This window comes from Periplaneta americana, chromosome 17, assembly GCF_040183065.1.
Source record: "Periplaneta americana isolate PAMFEO1 chromosome 17, P.americana_PAMFEO1_priV1, whole genome shotgun sequence".
Classification (NCBI taxonomy): Eukaryota; Metazoa; Arthropoda; class Insecta; order Blattodea; family Blattidae; genus Periplaneta; species Periplaneta americana.
In genome coordinates, this window is record NC_091133.1 from 86,592,239 (window position 1) to 86,616,041 (window position 23,803).

General features: G+C 34.8%; 1 protein-coding gene across 1 annotated transcript in view; it reads left to right on the forward strand.

Annotated features, from left to right (window-relative positions):
* LOC138692956 (uncharacterized) overlaps nucleotides 1–23,803 on the forward strand; it is a 390,101-nt gene that overhangs the window by 186,140 nt on the left and 180,158 nt on the right. The window contains exon 3 of the mRNA XM_069816368.1: nucleotides 1,952–2,143. Within this exon, the coding sequence (XP_069672469.1) occupies nucleotides 1,954–2,143 (190 nt within the window). The 5' untranslated portion in view covers nucleotides 1,952–1,953. The remainder of the gene's footprint in view (nucleotides 1–1,951; nucleotides 2,144–23,803) is intronic.

The window sequence follows — 23,803 nt, forward strand, 5'->3', positions numbered from 1 at the left end:
TATTATGTTAATTAATTAGTTAGGATACAATTAATTATGATACTTATTCACTCATTTAAAGTTTGTGTGACTGCAACCTGTGTATATTTTTGTGTGGCTTTATTTTGTTTATAGTGTTTTTTTCTTTCCTTTTTATTTCTATTATTGTATTTGTATTTCCGGTGGTGTGGAAGACAAGGCCTGATGGCCTTAACTACACCAGAATAAATGTATAGGTATTAATAATAAATCTATAGCCGAAATTTTTCTGGTGATTTTCGATTTTCCAAAAATAATTGGTCCTAACATATATAATTAACCACCCTGAAACCGAAAATCGCTTTTTTGAAATTTTTGTTTGTATGTCTGTCTGTCTGTCTGTCTGTCTGTCTGTCTGTCTGTCTGTCTGTCTGTTTGTTACCTTTTCACGCGATAATGGCTTGAACGGATTTCGATGAAAATTGGAATATAAATTAAGTTCGTTGTAACTTAGATTTTAGGCTATATGGCATTCAAAATACATTATTTAAAAGGGGGGTTATAAGGGAGCCTGAATTAAATAAATCGAAATATCTCGCTTATTATTGATTTTTGTGAAAAATGTTACATAACAAACGTTTCTTTAAAACTAATTTGCGATAAGTTTTATTCCTTCAAAAATTTTGATAGGACTGATATTTAATGAGATAAATGAGTTTCAAAATTAAAATAACTGTCGTCTAAGGCCGTGTAATGAATTAAAAAACAAATGACTTCGTCTATAAGGGGCCTTGGACAGCAACAATCGAAAGCTATGAAAGATAGCCTACAGAGAATGTTTCTGTGTTTGTATGAAGTAATATCGGAAGCTAAATTAACCGATTTGTATAATTAATTATTATTTCACCAGTGGAAAGTGTAGTTTCTCTAGATGGACATAATGCTATAATGTTATTACAGTAACTTCTGATATAATATAATATAATATAATATATATGTAATGTAATATTATATAATATAATTTAAGTTATTTGAAGGGTTCAGAACCATGGTGGGCCAAGCGCCATTTACTGAATACGTAGAAAACAAGGGTTAAAATTAAGTTATTACCATAATTCAATGGAAACCTATAACAAGTAAAATGTCCACACCTGTGGAGTAACGGTTAGCACTTCTAGCCGCGAAACCAGGTGGCCCGGGTTCGATTCCCAGTCGGGGCAAGTTACCTGGTTGAGGTTTTTTCTGGGGTTTTCCCTCAACCCAATATGAGCAAATGCTGGGTAACTTTCGGTGTTGGACCCCGGACTCATTTCACCGGCATTATCACCTTCATCTCATTCAGACCTAAATAACCTAAGATGTTAATAAAGCGTCGTAAAATAACCTACTAAAATAAAAAAAAGTAAAATAAAATATACACATTAAATCTAAATTATGTCAATCTTCATTAAGCTGTGGTTGCATGTAATAAAAATTAAGAAACATGTTAAAAGAATTGTCATTGCACCCAAATGAGTGTCTCTGGACCAAAATGATCGCATTTTAATTATTTGGATGCAATTTAAATTAAGTAACATATTAAACGATTTATCCTTCTATCAAACACGAATATTCCCTGGATCAAATGTCCTATTTTAATTATGTAATTACTTTATATTTATTTCTAACGGGTGCAGCGGAGCGCACGGGTACGTCTAGTAAATAAATAAATAAAAAATAAATACATACATTGTAGGTTTTCATGCATGAACTTCAGGATTATAATATCCACTATACCAAGGAGAAGACAGACCGTTTAAGGTAATAGGAGATAATATAAAACAAGAAACACAAACCGAGCTCACTGAATAGGAGATAAATCTCCATTTCCCTATCTGAAATCGAACACATGTCCACCAGGATTGTGGTTATAACCGCTATAACTTGAACCAGAGCGAAGGCCTGCAGAAACTGGATGTTTGTGTACAATAAACCATGTGCTCTGCTGTTCCAGGCATGGTGCTGTTCCGGGTGTCGGAGCGGCCCCTCACGGCGCTGGACAATGGAGCGCCGCGCCTCCTGCGCATGGCGCCCCTGCGCCACAGCTTGCGCGTCTCCTCGCAGCTCGACGCCCAAGACTGCGACGACACGACGTCCACACTGTCAGCACCGGGCTACGGAGAGGAGCACGACGCCGCCAGCAAGGGTGAGTACACGTGTTCAGTGCCAGGAATATTCTCGCGGTCTTTCGGAATGTAACCGATATCTGTTTCTCCCATACGGTTGTGTGGTGTATTGTTTATGTAGACTGTGCAATTAGAAAATATTTTAAGGGGCGATTGTGAAGCTATATACTATTGTCTCTTATTTGTAACTTTTCAGGACACGTGCATTCGTAACACATATCAATGTTAAATAATTTATTTGATATGTAATGTTGTATAGCAGAGAATTACTTTTTATGGAATATTATAAGCACTCTAAACTGGATTTCGGCGCAATTTGTTATCGTTTTATTCTTATAGTATACATATTTTTGACGCGTGTTAATTGTTGTATAATAATACATTTCCACAATTTGATTAGTACAAAGATGTGAGAATTTTTAAAATATTTTCATTTTCAAGGGAGTGCTAGAATTGTGTGTATTTTTCTAGCAATAAATTTCCTAACAATAAATAAAAAAGTCACACTGACATTTTAAGCATAAGTTTTCGTTTTATTCTTACAGTAGATATATTTTTGACGCGTGTTAATTGTTGTATAATCATACATTTTCATAATTTGATCCGTACAAAGATGTGAGAATTTTTAAACTATTTACATTTTCAAGGGAGTGCTAGAATTGTGTATATTTTTCTAGCAATAAACTTCCTAACAATAAATAAAAAAAGTCACACTGACATTTAAAGCATAAATTATCGTTTTATTCTTACAGTAGATATATTTTTGACGCGTGTTAATTGTTGTATAATAATACATTTCCACAATTTGATTAGTATAAAGATGTGAGAATTTTTTAATTATTTTCATTTTCAAGGGAGTGCTAGAATTTTGTATATTTTTCTAGCAATAAACTTTCTAACAATAAATATAAAAAGTCACACTGACATTTTAAGCATAAGTTTACTAAAATTCAAAGTTTAATTATTAAATATCCTGAATTAATGTTGTCCTGGAATTTGGTACAGTGATTAGACAACACTTCTAAATTAATACACAATGTTTAAAATGAAATATATTTTTTTTTGTTATAGATAATTATATTTTTAAATTGGGAGTGCAGTATATGAAAGGAAATGTGGTTTACCTTATACCTTGTACAATTTTTAATTTTTTTTTTTTCAATTTTATTCATCACGAGTGTGTTGACAAATCCTGCCCTCAGTTGAATACATAAATAAGAAATTTGTTTATGATTTTTTTGACATGAATTGTAAAATTTATCTTTTTAAATGAAGAATTGTTAATGATAAAAGAACTTGAAATGATAAAACAGCTTCCCGATTTAAAGAGTCGTTAAATAAAATCTACTACTACATCAATTTTTAGGCGTTCACGGTGAATGTGATCAGAAATAGACTATACTTTTGCGTATTTCACTGTGTCCTAAAATTTAGCATCTCCAAAGTTTCAGAACTACTGTAGATACAGTTCCACAATCAGGGCAGATTCGAATGACCAGAGGGGTCGCCTGCTCTGTTGGGTTCGTTATGTCTGGCTCATTTGTTTGGAGCAGTCATACAGTATATAACGAGCTCAGCGGAGTAGGAAACCACCCCTCTGGTCATACCTGTTTACCTATTTACCCTGATAATGGAAGGTGTATGTAGTTCCGAAACGTTCGAAATGTTAAGTTCGTGGACACGGTCAAATACTGTATTCAAAAGTTTCTCTCACTACTACTACTACTACTACTACTACTACTACTACTACTACTACTACTACTACTACTACTACTACTACCACCACCAGCACTACTACTACAGCTACTACTACAGCTACTACTACTACTACTACTATTGTCCGACCAAGTAGTTACGTCGCATCTCGATTTCCTCCACCCGTTTCTGCTGACCTCTCTGTAAAGTCTAGTGGCTGGGTTGTTAGACTCTTGCCGGAAAATATTTGCTGTTCGGAATTAGAAGTCTACGTAATTCTACGTAATATACAACCGTTTAAAATAATTTAAAGAAAAGGATCCTGTAAAATAAGTAACTGTCACATGTCTTCCCTCGTTTCTCCGACCCTGCGACATAACCACTTGGTCGGACAATACTACTACTACTACTACTACTGCTACCACTACTACTACCACCACCACTACTATCACTGCTACCACCACCACTACTACCACTACTATTACCGCTACTACTACTAGTACTACCACTACTACTACTGCTACTACCAACACCACTACTACCACTAATACTATCACCACCACTACTACTGCTACCACTACTACTACTACCACCGCTACTACTACTAGTACTACCACTACTACTACTACCACCACCACAAATACTACCACTACCACCACTACTGATACTACTACCACCATCTACTACTACTAGTACTACTACCGCTACTACTACTACTAGTAGTACTACCATTACTATTACTAGTAGTATTACCATTACTATTACTAGTAGTGCTACTACCGCTATTACTACTTCTACTACTACTACTGCTACTACTACTACTACTACTAATAATAATAATAATAATAATAATAATACCACTACAACTATTACTAATACTACTACTACTACTATTATTACTACTGCTACCTACTACTAATACTAAAATCACTACCACTACTATTACTACCACTACTACTACTCGTAGTACTACCATTACTATTACTAGTAGTACTACTACCACTATTACTACTTCTACTACTACTACTACTACTAGTAATAATAATACCACTACAACTATTACTAATACTACTACTACTACTAAAATCACTACTACTACTGCTACTACTACTACTGCTACTACTACTACTACTACTACTACTATTACTACTAGTTCTACCACTGCTACTACTATTACTACTACTGCTGCAACTGGTACTGATATTGCCACTACTACTATTTTCCTCTTTCATATTATTTATCTTCCCTCCCACCTGCTTCTTTTCTTTACATTTTTCGTCTTTTTCCTCATCCTCTTCTACCTACACTTCTTACTGACGCGGGTAAGGATATTATCTGATCTCATACGCCTTTAAAACCTGTACGGGATCAGCCTGTACTTTTATTCCTAGTATTTTATTGTGGATTGCGCCGACCCATCACTGTTTGCAATATGCATAGAGAGCCCGAGAGATGTGGTGAAAGTACACAATGCTTTGTGTACCCAAATATGGAGGAAGGGCGCTCCCACGGGGAGGCGTGGTGTTTAGCATTTGCATTTATCTTGCGTGGAAGTCCTCTTCCTTGAGAAAAATCTGAACGCATACATTATATGGTCATCATTGCATTCCTTGTGAAGATAGGTAGGTAGTTATTTTGTATTGACCCTTTGAAACTATAAAAACATTTCGTATAGGATTGGTGAAATTATTGTGCTTGGAGAGAATCTATTCGATATTTAGTTCATCCACAATAAATCACACTATGTCGAAGATCGAATTCCTACCCTCTTCGGTCAGACTGCTGCGATCGTTTAAACTAGCATATTACCCTAACATTTTATTGATATAAATTCAAAAGTGTTGAAGAAGAAAAAGAAGAAGAAGCACTAGATGATGGATACAACAGTTCTAAATTGTTGCTTGAAAGTGGAACATAGTTTTTCTTCATTTACTTCTCATACCCCTGTCGACAATTTGTCCTATGCCCATATTTGGATTTTTTCGATCTGACCAGTGATTCTCAACATTTTTTTTTTCAATTCATGTTCCTTTGTATATCAACAAGGTAATTTGTTCCAACCAGAATTTGAAACCGGAGCCCGTTAGTTTCACAGTCAGACGTGCTAACCGTTACTCCACAGCGGTGGACGGAGAAACTTGTTGGAAATGGGTAGTTTTCAATCTAATGTGCTTTAATTTTCAACGTAGAATATACCGTTGAGGCTGTACACTCGTACGGTACACCTATCAATCCCAATGCTGCCAAATTAGTGGTTTTTGCGCTAGTTCCAGCTGATTTTAGATGCGTGTTATTTAATAGTGAAAAATAATCTATATGCAGAGATTAGCGAGTGCAAAGACACATTTCTTTACATTATTAGCATAAGAATTCAGAGTAATTTCATTTTTGCATGATGGTTTTCCCAGAATTTGTATTGGCAACACTGCTAATTATCGTCATAATTTCGTAATTTATCCAATATACTATGATAATTGCGATAACGTACGTAAATGCCCCCTTTAAGGACGAAGCATGTGGTGACAGATATTTTCCATTCTCATTAAGGCTCGTACCAGTGCACAATTTCAACGATGCATTCTACGTTGAAAAGTCAAGCACATTAGATTCAAAACTACCTATTTCAACTTTCCCCTGTTTCAATTTTTCGCTATCTGCGCTAATAACTGAGTTTGTCTATGTCGCCGGACTTTTGAATCACTCTGTATTATTTCTTCTGATTTTCATATGCATTCCCATGACTTCGCTACTTCTGATTACCTTCCAGCCTTCTCCCCTGTAGACGATATACTATGGGATTCTGTGACGTCTTATGCAGTTCTTCTAACGCAACATTAAATATGAATATATACAGAGTGAACTGTAAGTAGTGTAATTAATTTTAGTGGGTTATTCTTTGAGGTATTTCAAACAAAAAAGTTCAGTAGGCCTACAATTTTTCTTCTTTTTTTTCCTTCCTCTTCGAGATAAAAATTGTTTTATATGAAACATTTCATATCGTGTTTTGGGAAAACCATTCAGTGAATTTCCAATATGCTCAATCAGTTTAAGGAAGCATTGTGTTACTGTATGATAATATTATATGATTGAAAGAATTGTATTTTTGTCCTTTAAATGTGCAGAAATTTAATCCAAACAAATGTAACTTTTTGTTCTCCAAAGGAATTCTTCAAGGTTATATTTGTTCGGACCAAATTTCTGTATCCTGTATCCTGTTTTCTGTATCCTGTATCCTGTTTTTTGTAAAGCGTCAAAGATTATCTGAAACGAAACGTTCTAATAAAAAATATCAATTTTTCCCTCGAAATTATTCAAATCAACTTTACAGGGAGTTATACCTGATGATTTGCATAATATACATTACTGTTCGTTAACAGAAAACCACAATTTAAGTCAGAGTTAGTGTACACTCAATGTTGGTTGCTTGACTGTTGTCAGCCCACTTTGAGGTCTGTGGATATAGAGGGAAAAATTGGATCGGTGTCTGGTAGAGATCCCGGGTAGCTCAGTTGGTAGAGCGTTGGTACGTTTAACCAAAGGTCCCGGGTTCGATACTCGGCCCCGGAACAATTTTCCCCTCGAAATTATTCAAATCAACTTTACCTGAAAGTTTGATTTGCATAATACACGTTACTATTCGTTAACAGAAAACCACAATTTAAGTTAGTGTGCACTCAATGTTGGTTGCTTGACGGTTGTCAGCCCACTTTGAGGTATGCGGATATAGAGGGAAAAATTGGATCGGTGTCTGGTAGAGATCCCGGGTAGCTCAGTTGGTAGAGCATTGGTACGTTTAACCATAGGTCCCGGGTTCGATACCCGGCCCCGGAACAGTTTTTCCCTCGAAATTATTCAAAAATATCTTGTCGTTCTGATACTAGTCGTTGGATTCGGAATTCACGAAGGCGCGTATTTTGTAGGACATTGGGTCTCCTGTCATAGGTCTATGGTTTGTACGGAAAGAATCTGACCAGTGATGGAAGGCTACACGAAAAATGTGTCTGCCATTCCTCGGCCACGTTGAATTTCGACACAGAATAACCTCTCCAGTTGAAAACTCCGTTAAATAAAATACCAAAACTCTTCATAGATTGTAAAAAGTAAGGAAGAAATTGATCACAAAGGATCCGCTCATACATCGTCTATAAAGAAAGAAAATCAATAGGACTGTTAGAAAATACAAACGTAGATTATAACCGCTTGAGTTTTGGCATACGTTTGAATGGAATACCACAATAGTCTCTCTCTTCTTTTCTTTATTTTTCTTTTCCAATTCACAAAATCTCTTGTGAGCAGTTCCAGCTGAAGGGGTAGTGTGGAAGGTTCAGGTGAATAAACCGTTGGCTGTGAATTATAAAGAGCTGGGGCACCTGATCCTCAAAGTTCCCACCCCCACTTGAGTGTAGCGAACGCCCATCAGCGTGAAGCGATAGTAGTCTCAAGGGCCGAGCCTATGGGTAGAGGCGGTGCAGCAGAGTCGAATTTCAGAGCCACCGTTGAGAAGTGAACATTCCACGTGTTCCCATGGAAACAAGCGCATAAACCTGCAAGGCTGTTGGTATAGGAAAGATGCCTGGAAATTTAATGTCGATATATCAAAACACTATAGGCTAAGCCACATTCGTAATAATTATTATCTGATTTAAGAAAACTGACTCCATACTATATAGTCAACATTTCCAAACATCTTTATACCAGTAGCTTTGCAGGTTTATCTGCTTGTTTACATAGGAACACGTGGAAAGTTCTCTTCTCAAATTCTGTGGATTATCTTCTAAATTAGGATAATCGAACGAAATTTAAGTAATGATAAATAATGGAAAATTTCAAGATTCTACAAGTTATATCGATATCTGGGATTATCTAATTTAAAGAAAACTCACTCCGTAATGTATGCAGTAAGTATTCTTTCAATCAGATATTTGTCAGTTATTGATGTAGCTTATAGGTTTTTGAAATTTTACTAAATCTCATAAGTACTTAAAATTAGTTGATTTGGGCATCCTAATCTACAGCAGTGGTATTCAATCTTTTTTGTTAGCGTACCCCCAAAATACATTTTTCTTACCTTCATATCCATAAACTCCATTGCAGTTATATATCAAATAACAAAGGACTATGATTTATATTCTATGCAAAATAATATATTATTATTATTATTATTATTATTATTATTATTATTATTATTATTATTATTACTTATCATTGTCTCATAGTATTCTTAGTTATGTATTTTAAAGTCATCCATTTTTTATCCATTCATCGTCATTATTGTAATTAATTGTAATTGTATTTATGTGTAATAATTATTTTTGTATTATGTTTTTGTTATATTCTTTGTGCTGAATTGTAATTGGCCACTGGCTGTTGTACAGCACATTAAATATAATTAAATAAAATATAAATAAATAAAATAAATAAAATTACCATTATTATTATTATTACTATTATTATTATTACTATTATTATTATTATTATTATTATTATTATTATTATTATTATTAATTATCATTGTCTCATAGTATTCTTAGTTATGTATTTTAAAGTCATCCATTTTTTATCCATTCATCGTCATTATTGTAATTAATGTAATTGTATTTATGTGTAATAATTATTTTTGTATTATGTTTTTGTTATATTCTTTGTGCTGAATTGTAATTGGCCATTGGCTGTTGTACAGCACATTAAATATAATTAAATAAAATATAAATAAATAAAATAAATAAATAAAATTACCATTATTATTATTATTACTATTATTATTATTATTATTATTACTATTATTATTATTATTATTATTATTATTATTACTATTATTATTATTATTATTATTAATTATCATTGTCTCATAGTATTCTTAGTTATGTATTTTAAAGTCATCCATTTTTTATCCATTAATCGTCATTATTGTAATTAATGTAATTGTATTTATGTGTAATAATTATTTTTGTATTATGTTTTTGTTATATTCTTTGTGCTGAATTGTAATTGGCCATTGGCTGTTGTACAGCACATTAAATATAATTAAATAAAATATAAATAAATAAAATAAATAAAATTACCATTATTCTTATTATTACTATTACCATTATTACTATTATTATTATTATTATTATTATTATTATTATTATTATTATTATTATATGCAGTAGTTATTGATACAATAATAATAGTAAAGAATTTTATAAAATGCTATTGAAGCAAAGAAATATAAGAGTTGATGTATGAAAAGCATGTAAACTGCAATAATTATCAACAAATATAATAAAATAAATGTCAGCATTTTTGCAAATCTAGTCAGTGGGATGCGTATCCCTTCACACAACCCCGCGGACCCCCATGGATTGGGTACCATAGATTGAATGCCACTGATCTAGAGAATAATCCTTACTTACTCAATTACTTACTTACTTATTTGCTTTTAAGGAACCCGGAGGTTCATTGCCGCCCTCACATAAGCCCGCCATTGGTGCCTATCCTGAGCAAGATTAATCCAGTCTCTATCATCATATCCCACCTTCCTCATATCCATTTTAACATTATCTTCCCATCTACGTCTCGGCCTCCCCAAAGGTATTTTTTCCTCCAGTCTCCCAACTAACACTCTATATGCATTTCTGAATTCGCCCATACGTGCTAAATGCCCTGCCCATCTCAAACGTCTGGATTTTAATGTCCCTAATTATGTCAGGTGAAGAATACAATGCGTGCAGTTCTGTGTTGTGTAACTTTATCCATTCTCCTGTAACTTTATCCCTCTTAGCCCCAAATATTTTCCTAAGCACCTTATTCTCAAACACCTACCTATGTTCCTCTCTCAAAATGAGAGTCCAAGTTTCACGACAGAGAATAATCCACAGAGGAGGAAATAATCACTTTACTGAACTTCAGATAGATAAATGTGTTCTTGCAAATAGTAGAAGAAAGATGGCTTACATTATTTATTTCAGTCCATTCTAAGACTTGTTTTATAGTCTGTCAGTTTGTCTGGTCTTTCTTATTTCTGTTGGGGAAGTTTAACTTCAACGCGCATTTTCAAAATCCATAATAGAAAGGCGTGTAAACGGCCGTTTAGAGCATTGTAATATTTTCAGCTTATCTTGATCTATTGCATCTGATCGCGCGTGTCTTTGAAGTGAGCAGATTTTTATGTAAGTAGTGTAATTGTATCTTGACATGTAATGTTTCTTATCCATCTTCGTGTGGCGTGGCTGCACATGGGCTGACCACTTGCTTACAGTATTGTCACGGCCTCCTGACGTGACCGAACTGCTAGATCAATATCACTCTGATCTCTGATGCATCAGGCCTTTCAGTTCTGCAACCAGAAGCAATTGTCTTGCTGCAGTGCTCACTATGAGGGCTTTGAACTTTGTGGAATGAAATTCTTCGAATGTGTAACTCAAACTAAAGGATGGCCAACCAGCTAATGTCTCTGGTAGGTTAATGTTGTCGGCAAGCACGTGTTCTTAACTCGACCCCAACTTAACTGAGCGAATGGGAAAGAAATTACCTAATTTCTCCAACAAAGATTGCATCAGTTTGGGTTGCGACAATTACTTAACGCGTTGCCGAATTTATATGAACTTTGAATCAATTTCTATGAAGTCAGATACATTCCCTGGCTTACTGAAGTCTGATTATAATTTTCCATGAAATACTATTAATGATTGATTTATAACTTGAAATTATACAGAAATGTTTGGAAAAATTTAAATATAACGTCAGATAGATATGAACGAATCGTTAAATCTCAATATTTGTACTTTATGGATTGCTGACGAGGTGAGGGGAGGAACATGAAGTGCACATCCAAAACGCCATTTTACCTGTCTTCTAACATTTCTAAATGCGCCAGGTTTATACATATTATAATCGCCAGCAGACATTCTACATCCTCCTGACATAATGAACAACGTAATGGAGCATATGCGACATCTGGCCAGTGGCCCCTCTGGCAGCGCAGTATCTTTCTTGTTTTAGACCTACAGCTGACCTGCTGACGTTTGCTGCATAGAGTTCATCTTTTCCAAAACAACGAATGGAGTCGAATCTTTCCACTGACACCTCAAATCAAATTTTTATTCGCCCCATACATCAGTTTTCACGTAATTATATTCATCCAAAAACACATGCAGTAAGAAACCTATTGGAAATTAAACAGAACTTCAAAAGAACAAAATCTCATAAACTTTTGGGGGGGGGGGAATACATATGGACCAGTAATGAACAGTTTTCCCAAGACAGGGAGTTCTTAAAATTTTTTTAATGTATGACACTGCAACATTCACTTGCTAACCTGCAAAATTAATATTTTATCTACTGAAGATATTTCCCTATATGAAGAGGTGGATTCCAAACTAGCCTAAGTCCAAATGACAAAGTTATGAGAAAACTGATAAAATAAGTTTGACGCCCTTAGATCCGTTTGATAAATATATGCAGACACTAAGTCAAGACTTGGAGAATCTGTTAAATTAACTTACACAGTTATACATAGGTCTGAAAGGAATAAATTAAAACCTGAATAGAGCAAATTAAATTCTTTAAAAAAGGACTTAGAACAGTTTGGAATCCAGCTCTTGATATATGGTAATTACATTTTTAACCACACCTGAAGCTCATACACAGCCATTTCTAAGTCTGGAAATACTGTAGTTGGGAATAGAATATTGTGTAATTTTTAACACCGGTGGTTTTGATATAGCCTATCTAAACTGGCGCTTTCAATGCACTAAATCCGACGCTTCTAGTATGCCACAATGATGAAATTAGTGCTTTCGAAAAACACCGCTCACTTGTGCTCATTCTGCTACCTTAAAATTTTGATGTGGACAAGAAATGGTCGGTAAATTTCGTCCGGAGCCTTCTTATTCATGGACAGGATTCTTTTTGCGTCGTTACGACACGTTCAGTGAGTTTTTTAATATCCAGGATGACCTTTATGTACTAGGATCGTTTAGTAAATGATTATCTTGCTTACAAGTGTCTGTTATGTTACATGTTGTCTCTAGAGTCATAGCGTCGTGTTAGTATTTCACTATTTGTCCTGCTTAGTCTAAGAGACTGTGAAGTTATTTTATAATTAATCTAGACGTCATTTAGGACAGAATTCTTAAATTGAAGAGGAGAAAGTGTTCTTGAAAAAGTCCAGTGAATCATGAAATGATTTACGAAACACCTGGAGCTTTTTCTCTTGACCGCATACCAAAACTTTGTCATCACAGCCTAACTATGTGAAACATTTGACATAGATCGTGTATCTGTTTCCATCTTCAGCAATAAAACGTTGATTGATCTGTAAATAGTTTGCATACCCCTTGATTTATGATACTAAAACCCATAGGTTATCGTTATTGTTTCGTTATTCAATTGTTATGTTAACGGCTACTTGGTTACCCCCCGGCCCTTGACACAATAAATCAATTTATACTCCTCACTGGATTTATTGTGAGCGATGCGCCACATACAATAACAGCGGTGATTAACAACTGGTTGTAGAACAAGGCTAGGTCGCTTCAGCCAATGAAGATACAGGGACACAGAATCTAAACGTTGTTTTATTGCAACGATGATCTGTATATTAAAGGTTTTTCTACTCGTTTACCTTTAACACATTTTTGGACTTTCCAAATTCAGAGTGAACGGTCACGTCAAACTACTCTCGTGACTTGGGGTCAGCATGACTCCGGGCCTCCACGGGATGTCCGTCGTATTGACGACAGACAAACAGCCGTACTATAGTTGAGATTCGATCCTGCGACGTTTAGAGCTGTGCGCTTTAGGCTTTGCTTACACCGCGGTCAGTATGACAGTCACTATATCATCATGATGCCATATTTTTACCACTATCGTCGTATTCTTTTTATTTTTACTCAAGTATTTAACGGCGGTGTATCAACTGCTAGGTTATTTATGATAGCGACATAGTACAGTATCCTTGCTAGAGATATACATAAATAACACCTTATTATGCGAGAAATATTTGCGATATTTTCTCAAGCGGAAATCGAACCCGCGTCCGATAGCAACTCCGGATCGGAAGGCAAGCGCCCTAGTCGGCTGAGCTACGCCGAAGGCTCTTAAGTAGTTCAAGAATGTAAATAAATGTAAATAATGAATGTAGATAATATGGAAAACGGTAAACGATACCGATAGATATCAAGTTCATTATCGTCTTGATTTGACTTCGCATATTCCAAGATCCCTGTTTCAAAATGTTCTGTACTGTCTATTGTTAACATATGCGTACCTTACGTACACGGAATCCTTATTTCAGTTGTTTTCATTAAGAAAATTAATACCTCTAATTGAGGTTTTGGCTGATATGTGTATCTATAATCAGGTAGTACAGCCCGATTATTTAGTCCTGATAGCTCAGCGACGCGAAAGAGGGGAAGTAATAGGAGTAGTGGGGAGAGTTCCGGAGTAGAGATAAGGACGAGCGGTCGGTGAAGGAATGAAGTACAGCTCAATTGTACTGGAAAAACAACGCTATACCGCATGTGAGACATCCGATCGCTTTGACTGCAGGCAACACACTAACCTGAACATCCCTTGGCGTAACTAAATGGACTCGCCTGACCCAGGCGCAGATCGTCGGCGACTGTCAGGACTAAATGATTGTACTATTATACATGTCACTTGACGATATGTAGAAAAATTGTTTGTAGACATACGAAGTCTGATTAGTGTAATATGTTACTAGTTAGCGATGTATACAATGGAGGGGAAAGGAACTGTCCATTATCTCCTGGCTTAGTTGCCTCATTAGTGATGCCTTATTGGTGTCAATTTTGAGGTCCAAATCTGACTTCGGACAGTTGACTAAACAACAATAAAATTAGCATTCCGTAATTATTTGACATGTAGAGAAAGAAAAGAACTGAATTTTCAGTGCTATTGTTTTTTAAAATACCTGGTGCGTACTTTTTACAACCATTCCACCTCCCAAGAGATCTTACTGTTAACGTGGCGTAGTGTAAAAATGAATAAAACGAACAAAAATTACAAACGTCGAGTGATTTGAACTATATATGAGACTATACAATACAGCATAATGTGTGTGACGTATTATATTTTTATGATTATTTTATCGACGACTTGGTTTCAACTATATACTGTATTGTATAGGACAGTATAATGTGACTCTATACTCAATGAATAGTGTGGATAATGCCAAGAATAATTCCGTGTTACGCCACTGAGTTTCGTGAAAAACTGATTTGGTTGATTCGAATCTTGTATAGTTAGATTTTTTTTTAGATTCTCTTTGAAGTTTGATTTAAAAAGATTCTACTGTATTTTATCTTTTTGTGCATTATTCTTCAAAGTGGTTTTAGTAATCCTTCCATTCTTGCGCTTCCTTTGAGGTATCCATTCTAAAACAATTTTTGGTATTCTGTCGTCTTGCATCCTTTTTAATTGACTGTACCATCTGAACAGTTTAAAAAATTGTAGATTTTACTCCTATCATTTGTCTAATTGTGTTGTTCTTAATTTTACCTTTTCTTGAAACTCGAGCTACTACGCTAAAAATTTATTTCAGTTGCAAATAGTTTAGACTGAGTTGCCCGTTCAAGTGGCCAAATGTTTGCCTTTGAAAGTTACACTTTTAATGGTAGTGTGACAAATGTTCATCATTTTTTTATCTTTCACTTACGTTTATAATAATAATAATAATAATAATAATAATAATAATAATAATAATAACTTAATAATCATCATCATCGCACCGACCCAGGATAATTTTTGTAGTTAATTGATATATAATGTGGTTAAACGTCAGTCTTATGTCAGCCGTTACAGATGTAGTTGAATGAAATCCGACTGTCACAACAGCAAATCCAGGTCTCATAGAATAACCTACAAGTGTCTATCTCATTGATTTTTCTGGTTCCCTCTCGTGGCAATTTCGCGAAACTCCCATCTTTGTTTGCATTGCAGGTGAAGCGTGACTGATTCGTGGCACGCGGCCAGACTGGCCCTCCCCCCAGTCTTGGGTTCAAAACCCCTCGCAGCTATGAGCCCCACAACCGCACATCGCGTGAATACTGGGAGCACTGATTGGTCTAATTGGCGCAGATTGTCGCTGCCGTCTTTATATAATAGGAGAACAAGTGTCCCTTGAGGCCGTTCTTTGAACAGCGAGTTCAGCATTAGGCCTATCCATTATGGGATTAGTGTAATAAATATATATGTCGTGGCGTACGCAAAGGTCACCACGCGCAGCCTTAACATTGCATGGAAGTTAAGATGCCGGATTCGATCCCGAAAAATTTCAGACAAGTGCTATGAAGCGCGTCGAGAACTATGATCCCATCTAGAGCATAGGCCTAGGTGTTTCTTCCGTTATATACTAAGGGAAGTCTGAGTCGTGCTGACCTCATATGGTATGAGTTTCGCAGTGAGTCTTCTGAAATAGTATAGGGTTTGAAAGATCCACACTTCGTAAACATACTGGGTGGATGGTAACCCCTGCACCAAAGAGATGATTCTACATGTTAAATACACTTTTATTACACTTTTCCTTCTTTGAAACACCGTTAAGCAGGAAAATAATAGTCTTTGCCCAATATTTGCAGCGCTGTAGTGTGGTAATGGCCTGAGAGAAATAGCTGATTGCTGTATTTGTTTATTTATTTATTTATTTATTTATCGGTTTATCTATTTATCTATTTATTTATTTATCTATCTATTTATTTATCTATTTATTTATTTATGTATTTATTTATCTATTTATTTATATATCTATTTATCTATCTATTTATTTATCTATTTATTTATCTATTTATTTATTTATTTATTTATTTATTTATTTATCTATTTATTTATTTATCTATTTATTTATCTATCTATTTATATATTTATCTATTTATTTATCTATCTATCTATCTATCTATCTATCTATCTATCTATCTATCTATCTATCTATCTATCTATCTATCTATCTATCTATCTATCTATCTATCTATCTATCTATCTATCTATCTATCTATATATATATATATATATATATATATATATATATATATATCTATTTTGCTAATAATTGTAACATAAAATATAATATGTACAGAAAAACTTAAGCTCGTCCCTGAAAGAGTAGAACTCGTGTCCAGAGGCGAATTCCTGAATTGAAATTAAGAAGTATATAATACAATTTGTCTTATGTCTACTACGCAATAAGAATATATAAATTTAAATTTACAATTTTTCTATTTTTATAAAATCCATACATAAGTTTTTAAATTGAATACTAGAACTATTAGAATTGACAAGATTAGGATATTTAAATATAAATTTGTTATATATTCTTGGGCCTAAATTATTACTATGATTAAATACTGTAGCAGTGTTGCATTTTGGTTCAAACAATCTTAAAGAATTCATACCTTTTGTTTCATAACTACGAGAATACAATTCAAAATTATTTCGATTTTTATGTATGAATATAATAAATTTGTCTTATTTTAAGAACATTAAAGTCTAAAAACAATTTTTGAGATGGAAAATCAATAGGTTTATGAAGACATATTTTGATTATTTTCTTCTGTAATAAATAAATTGGATTAAAATTGGTTTTAAATAAGCTACCCCATCCTATAATTCCATACATAATTACCGATTGAAATAAAGTTAAGTATATTGTGCGTAATCGGACATTTACACTGTATAAAGGCAACAATTAAAATTATGTAATTTAATACTTAATATAGATGTAGGAGGTTTGTTACATTTTTCAGATAATGAGAATGGAATAATTATGGTTTTATTTTCGTTTTTATTAATTTAAGTCCATTATTTATTATTTAATATAAACAAATAGGTAAAAATAATCTGAACAGTTAATGACTTGAATCTTTTTTTGCAAATTAAACCGTTTAACCATGAATTTGAATTGAATAATAGCGAAAATCGTTGAAATAAATCTTGCAACGCAGCGCACATCGCGTGTGATTGAGTACAGCAGAGGAAGAGGGCAAGGAGTGCAGACCGCGATTGCTTAGAGTTATTGCAGCAGCCGTGATATTGCCAAATGCTTCATAGCAACATAACGATTTCCTCTAAAACGGTGAATGTTAGAGAAAAAACTTATTGCGATTTTTCAAATCTCTCTTCATGATCTATTACCAGTTTTATTTTTGTGTATAGGTTTCCATCCACTCTGTATTTCTCTTACTTATTGAAGGATCATACAGAATATTAGGTTTATTTTAAGGATGAATTTTATTGTCAGCGATTTTTGACTTCGCTGAGAATGGACAGTGGCTTGATTCTGGCATGACTCAGACCCGCCGCATTCACTTTCTGTGCCTATATGGAAAAACACATCACATCATAAAAGCCGACCAGTTCACTTCAGATATTGGAACTCTACTCTCCCTCGGATTCATTTTGATGCTTGCCTTTCTTCTGCTCTTACTAGCTAGCGGAGTTCTTGTCGGTAAGCCTGAGGGGAGGAAGGCCATTAGAGAGCCCGAAACGCAGATGGGAGGGTAATAACGGCATGGTTCTGAGATATGCTGGAGGCGAGGCCTAGAACTGCACACTGTAGGTTCGTACGAAATGTGAGGCAGGTTCCCTTCGAATACTTGGACTTTCCCTACCATTTTTATTCCATGATTGCTTTCTAGTTTCAGTATAATTATGTATCTGGGGAAGAACTATAGCTGAAACGTAGCATTACTTTATTATTTGAGGTGTGAGATTATTACGAACCAGTATTGCCGTCTATTTTATAAAGCTATTGTGCTTACCATCCAGCTAGGCGCATTTCCAACCCTCACCAGTTGACTACATTAAGGTTCACTGAGCATCCAGGTTTCCAGCAAGGTACCCCACTCATATCTTTACAAACTACCTCCATTCTAGGTCATTCAGCCACCGCAGAAACAAGGTAACATCAGATAAATGAAGACTCGTATTCGTAATTTATTTGCTATAACTTTCAGAACGTTTCGGATATTAATCAACATCCCATACAACTGAGTACCGGATTTTTTTCTGTAGGTACTGGCTCACGTCTCCCTTCGGTATCACCGATGCTCGTACAGATACGGAATTAAAATTGGTGCTAGTTTTGAGTCTACCTGTACAGTATGTAAGAACAATTTCACACAAGTGTCCACTAATAGCATATATACAGGGGCTCTTATTTAATGCACATGCGCAGTGTCTTGTAAGCGAAAACATTTTTGTCTCGGAAAAAAAAAGAACAAAATTATATTTAACTTTTTTGTTTGAAATAGCTCAAAGAATAACACCCTGAAATTAATGACATTACTTACGGTTCACCTTGTATATAATCGGTTACGGTTCCAGATTACTCGATATCTCATGGAATGGACTGCCTTCATGGGATCTTGACACAAGAGATTATGGTACGAATGGTGTTACGGATATAGAAGGCTGGAGAGGAATGCGTGATCCTCCGAATCGATGAACCAGTTGATGAACTCGTACCAGGCTGATTAACATACTACTTTTTACTTACAAGAGATCTGACATATTCAAAATTGACATAAAAATTTTAATATTTTTATATAAAATAGGTTATATGTGAAATTACTTTGCCAAATAGCAGTAGGTAAAGTGCTATGTCAATCCACCCGGAATCGATGAACTACATAGGTGCACACAGTTTACATGCAACTGAATTCACATGTGTACAATAAGCCTACTTAGCTACCGGAGTACCTTAGTCGGTTAAGGCGCTTGTCTACCGATTTGGAATTGCGCTTGAGCGCGGGTTTAATTCCCACTTGGGCTGATTAACTGGTTTGGTTTTTCCTAGGCTTCCCCAACCGTAAGGCGAATGTAATCTGTGGCGAAACTTCGGCCTCATATCGCCAAATACCTCCTTGCTATCACCAATCCCATCGACGCTAAATAATATAGTAGTTGATAAGTTTTTAAAAAGTACATCCTTTAATACATTCTTTAAATCTTCATGACAAACAACACATTCTTGTATATACTTCGAAAGTTGTGCATAGCTTTCCGCAATAAAGTGGGATCAGTGGCTCTAGTTTCATTGGATATGCTCACTTTTAACTCCAGGAAGGTGTAAGGTCTATTACTGTACACTTTACTTTTCAAATATCAGCACAGGAAGTAGTCGGGTGCCATGAGATCAGGAGATCTTGGCGGCCAGTCGACGTATCTAAATCGTGAACTGATGAGTTTACAGATAATTCCTGCAACGAATAATGAGCCTTTCACTACATTCTTCTTCTTCTTCCTATCACGTATTATTATTATTATTATTATTATTATTATTATTATTATTATTATTATTATTATTATTATTATCACGTATTAAGCCTGGTGGCCGTTACAGTCTAACTCCATCGTTTCAGCGGACGGCCCAAAGATCTTATTCCTAAAGGGCAGTAACTTAGTGCTTGGCGTAGCTTTCAGTAATAGAAGAAATTTCGTACCTTGAAGTTCATATACAGTATACAATAGTGCTTGCTTCCTTACCCACACAAAAACGCTAAAAACAGCTGCGTTCTAAAAACTGTCATTCCATTGCCCTGCCCGGTATTATCAAGTAAAAATATATGCAGTGTGTGATCATTGTGATGAAAATATCCTGAGATCATTTCTTAACTCTGTGGAGTGAACGGGGCTGTTGGACGAATTGCCATCCGATGCAACTGCCACGTGTACTGAGCTTGGAATCTGATCGAGGTTTGATCTACGGTCTCCTGCGCATGTAATTGACGCTTGTTTACTCTAGCTCCCGTTTCGTGAATCACCAGCAGATGTGAATACTGAATACAGAGCCTTCTAGTGACTCACAGCTATCGTATTGCAAGCAATCAAAATTAAGGGTAAACGTTGGCCACACAACCAGCTTGTTTATGCAGGCGTGTCACCGGAGAGACAATAATCTCTCAATTAACACAATCTCCTGTAACGGTAGTGTATTATGTGACTTAACGCCTTCGAATGCCAAGGTAATGTCGATTCCTATTATTATTATTATTATTATTATTATTATTATTATTATTATTATTATTATTATTATTATTATTATTATTATAATCATTGTCATGATCGTCATAATAATTATCTTCATTTAGGGTTTCCTACTTTGGGTCTGTGAATTCCAGGACAACTTATACGAGGCACAGATAAAAGAAAGTTCTTAAAGAAAAATCGATCGTGCGAAAATCTATTTGAATGAAGATGTTGACCGTCACAATTAGTTTACTCGTATATGACATATTTTAATTAACATGTTGATTATCTAAAACTACATGCTAATCATAGTTCAAATTTTATTTTAAGTGAATCTAATTTTTTCACTTATTTGTCACAATTGGTAATCAACAAATTAAGAGTTAACATGCTGACAGACATAGCTGGCAGATATCGCAGTAGAATTTTTGTACATTCATTGTTTTGAGATTTGATTCTCTTTACCACAAATGCCATACTTTTAACATAATCATAGAATTCAGTATATAACATGTTTAAATTTAATTTCACCTGGATTTCTGAGTATCACTTTTTTGTGGTGTCTTTAGACTAAAACAAAAAAATCCTTTTACATTAGGCATAAGCATTCAAAACAGACACTAATAAAACAAAAAATAATAGTTTTAAAAGTTACTTATATTCTCGATTTTAAGGCATTTCTTTATTGGCCTACATCATGTTCATTGAGAGTTCCTAGTGAAATTTTAAGAATACAAGTAGTATCATTATACAAATTAACTACATGGATATTGATCTGAAGACCATAATCAAGATTTCTATGTCACTCCACGTGAGTAGAGTTTTTAAAGACAAAACAGATATTAAAAAGAAGAGAAAAAGGAAGAAAGTTGATAATTCAATGGTACATCAATTTTAAAGATACCGGTATTGTAAACCTTTGTCAAAAAGAAAATATGCTATTCACTCGAACTTTCTACATCACTCATGCCCTCCGGGACATAGCATACGGTTCGTGGTCAATCCTGACGAATTCTGGACTGTTGGGAACCCTGTATCAATTATTATTATTATTATTATTATTATTATTATTATTATTATTATTATTATTATTATTATTAGACTATTATCACCGGCGTAGTTTCAACATACCCATTCTTTAACCTCTTCCCTTACTAGGCCTATATATTTTTACCAGTTTTGTGAAAAAAAAGTGTCATATTCTTTCATTTTTGTAAAGAGGTCATTTAATATTGCAGAATCACTGTACATCACTAATTTTCTTACATACCTAAAAAATCACTATGAAATAGACATACATTCATACCTGAATTATTATCCCGAGTTATCTCGTGCACCTTGATTCCAGCTCTAGTAGTTGTCCCACTTTGATTTTCTCCTGAACTATTTACCAACTTATGTTTTTTTTTTTATGGATTAATTTATGAGGTACAATACCAGTGCTGTTATCAAGGCATTAAATGTTGCTTGTCGTGTGATAGACTCGAAAGCAGCGTATTACGCACAGTGGCACATTGCATTCCGGACAGTAGTATCTGCTCTCCTATATGAGAGCGTTTTGGGAAGAATGGTGTAGCAGTCATTGAATATTTGTACCAGTACATCTGTTCTTCAGGTTTGTGAATAATGTTCTGCAGTATCACTATGCCCAAAAGTACACCTATTTCAGAGTCTGTACTAGGCCGCCACGAATTATTTTCAGCATTCTGTGAACACTTATTGGCATGCCGAATCGTCTCCTCGAATATCATGTTGATGAGGTCATTATTAAAGAATAATTTAAAAAATTGAGAATTATCGTTATCAGAAACAATGTTAAAATTTCAGAGAATGGGAACTCCGGAGGTGCAGAAGAAATGGTGCCAGATGTCTTCTATTCAAACCACTGTCGAAAAGACGCGACATCAACTGATGTTTGTTGGTCTATAACTTCGTCTTCTGATACCGATGTTTCATTTCCTAATCTTCTACAGGAATATATTCCTGATCAAAAGTTTCGGAATCACTAACTTGACCCATCTTTACACAAAACAGCACAAAAAACACTAAACACAAACAGAAATCGCCAAAACTATCTAGCATCTACTCACTACTGTGTGTGAATGCTATATGAGCATAGAATTCCACTGGCAAGGAAGAAGTACAAAAAACACCATCAGATATAGCAATATCATTAACTTCCGTAGCCATCTAGTGAGGAAAAGGTTAATGAAAGAATGGAATCGTATATATTCGGGATATAATCCTTAGCAGCGAAAATAGGACTCAAACGAGTTAACTCGGGTTAATAAATTTTGACATAAGTCAGCAACCCGAGTTAACTCGGGTTAATCAGGGAAGTGGTTAAATTTCGGCGGTCTGATAGCAGTTGAACCTGCGTTCCTCCATTGCTAAAACTAAGCTCATTTGACTCTCTTAAGAATGAGTAGTGATAATGGATAGTTCAGTATTAATTTATTTTAAAAATCTTTCCGGCAATTTTAAATCATCAACATTCAACCTGTCACCATAACTTCATAATACAGAAAACATCACCAGCTTCTGTGACTGCGAACCCTCTTGTCTCTTGTTTGTATAGATGTTCTTTTGTTAAGATCCCTGTAGCTAAGGAGAGGCTGTTAGGCAAGTTGCTACTTCCGGTGGAGTGGCATTTGTTTTCGGCAGCTGCATGGAACAGGTGAACAAAGTGTACATCGTCAGATGAGAATGTTTTTGTCTCGTTTTTGTCAGAATACACCTGGGAACACTACAAATTAAATTAATTCCTAATCATGTAATGCAGTGCCTTTCATGAAGTATTCTTCAGAAGAAGTATGAACAAATGTACAGCCTTAGACAAAAGAAGAGGAGCGCTCCTTTAAGTGCAAATATAGTCAAGTTCAAGCGGGATCCACAGTAGGAAATACCTGACTGGAAATCCACAACTCCCGGACTACTTATACCATAATGTGATATACACACAGTAGTCTATATTCGCTGTCAGTTGAATGCCTTTTGGTGTTTTATTTATTTTACCT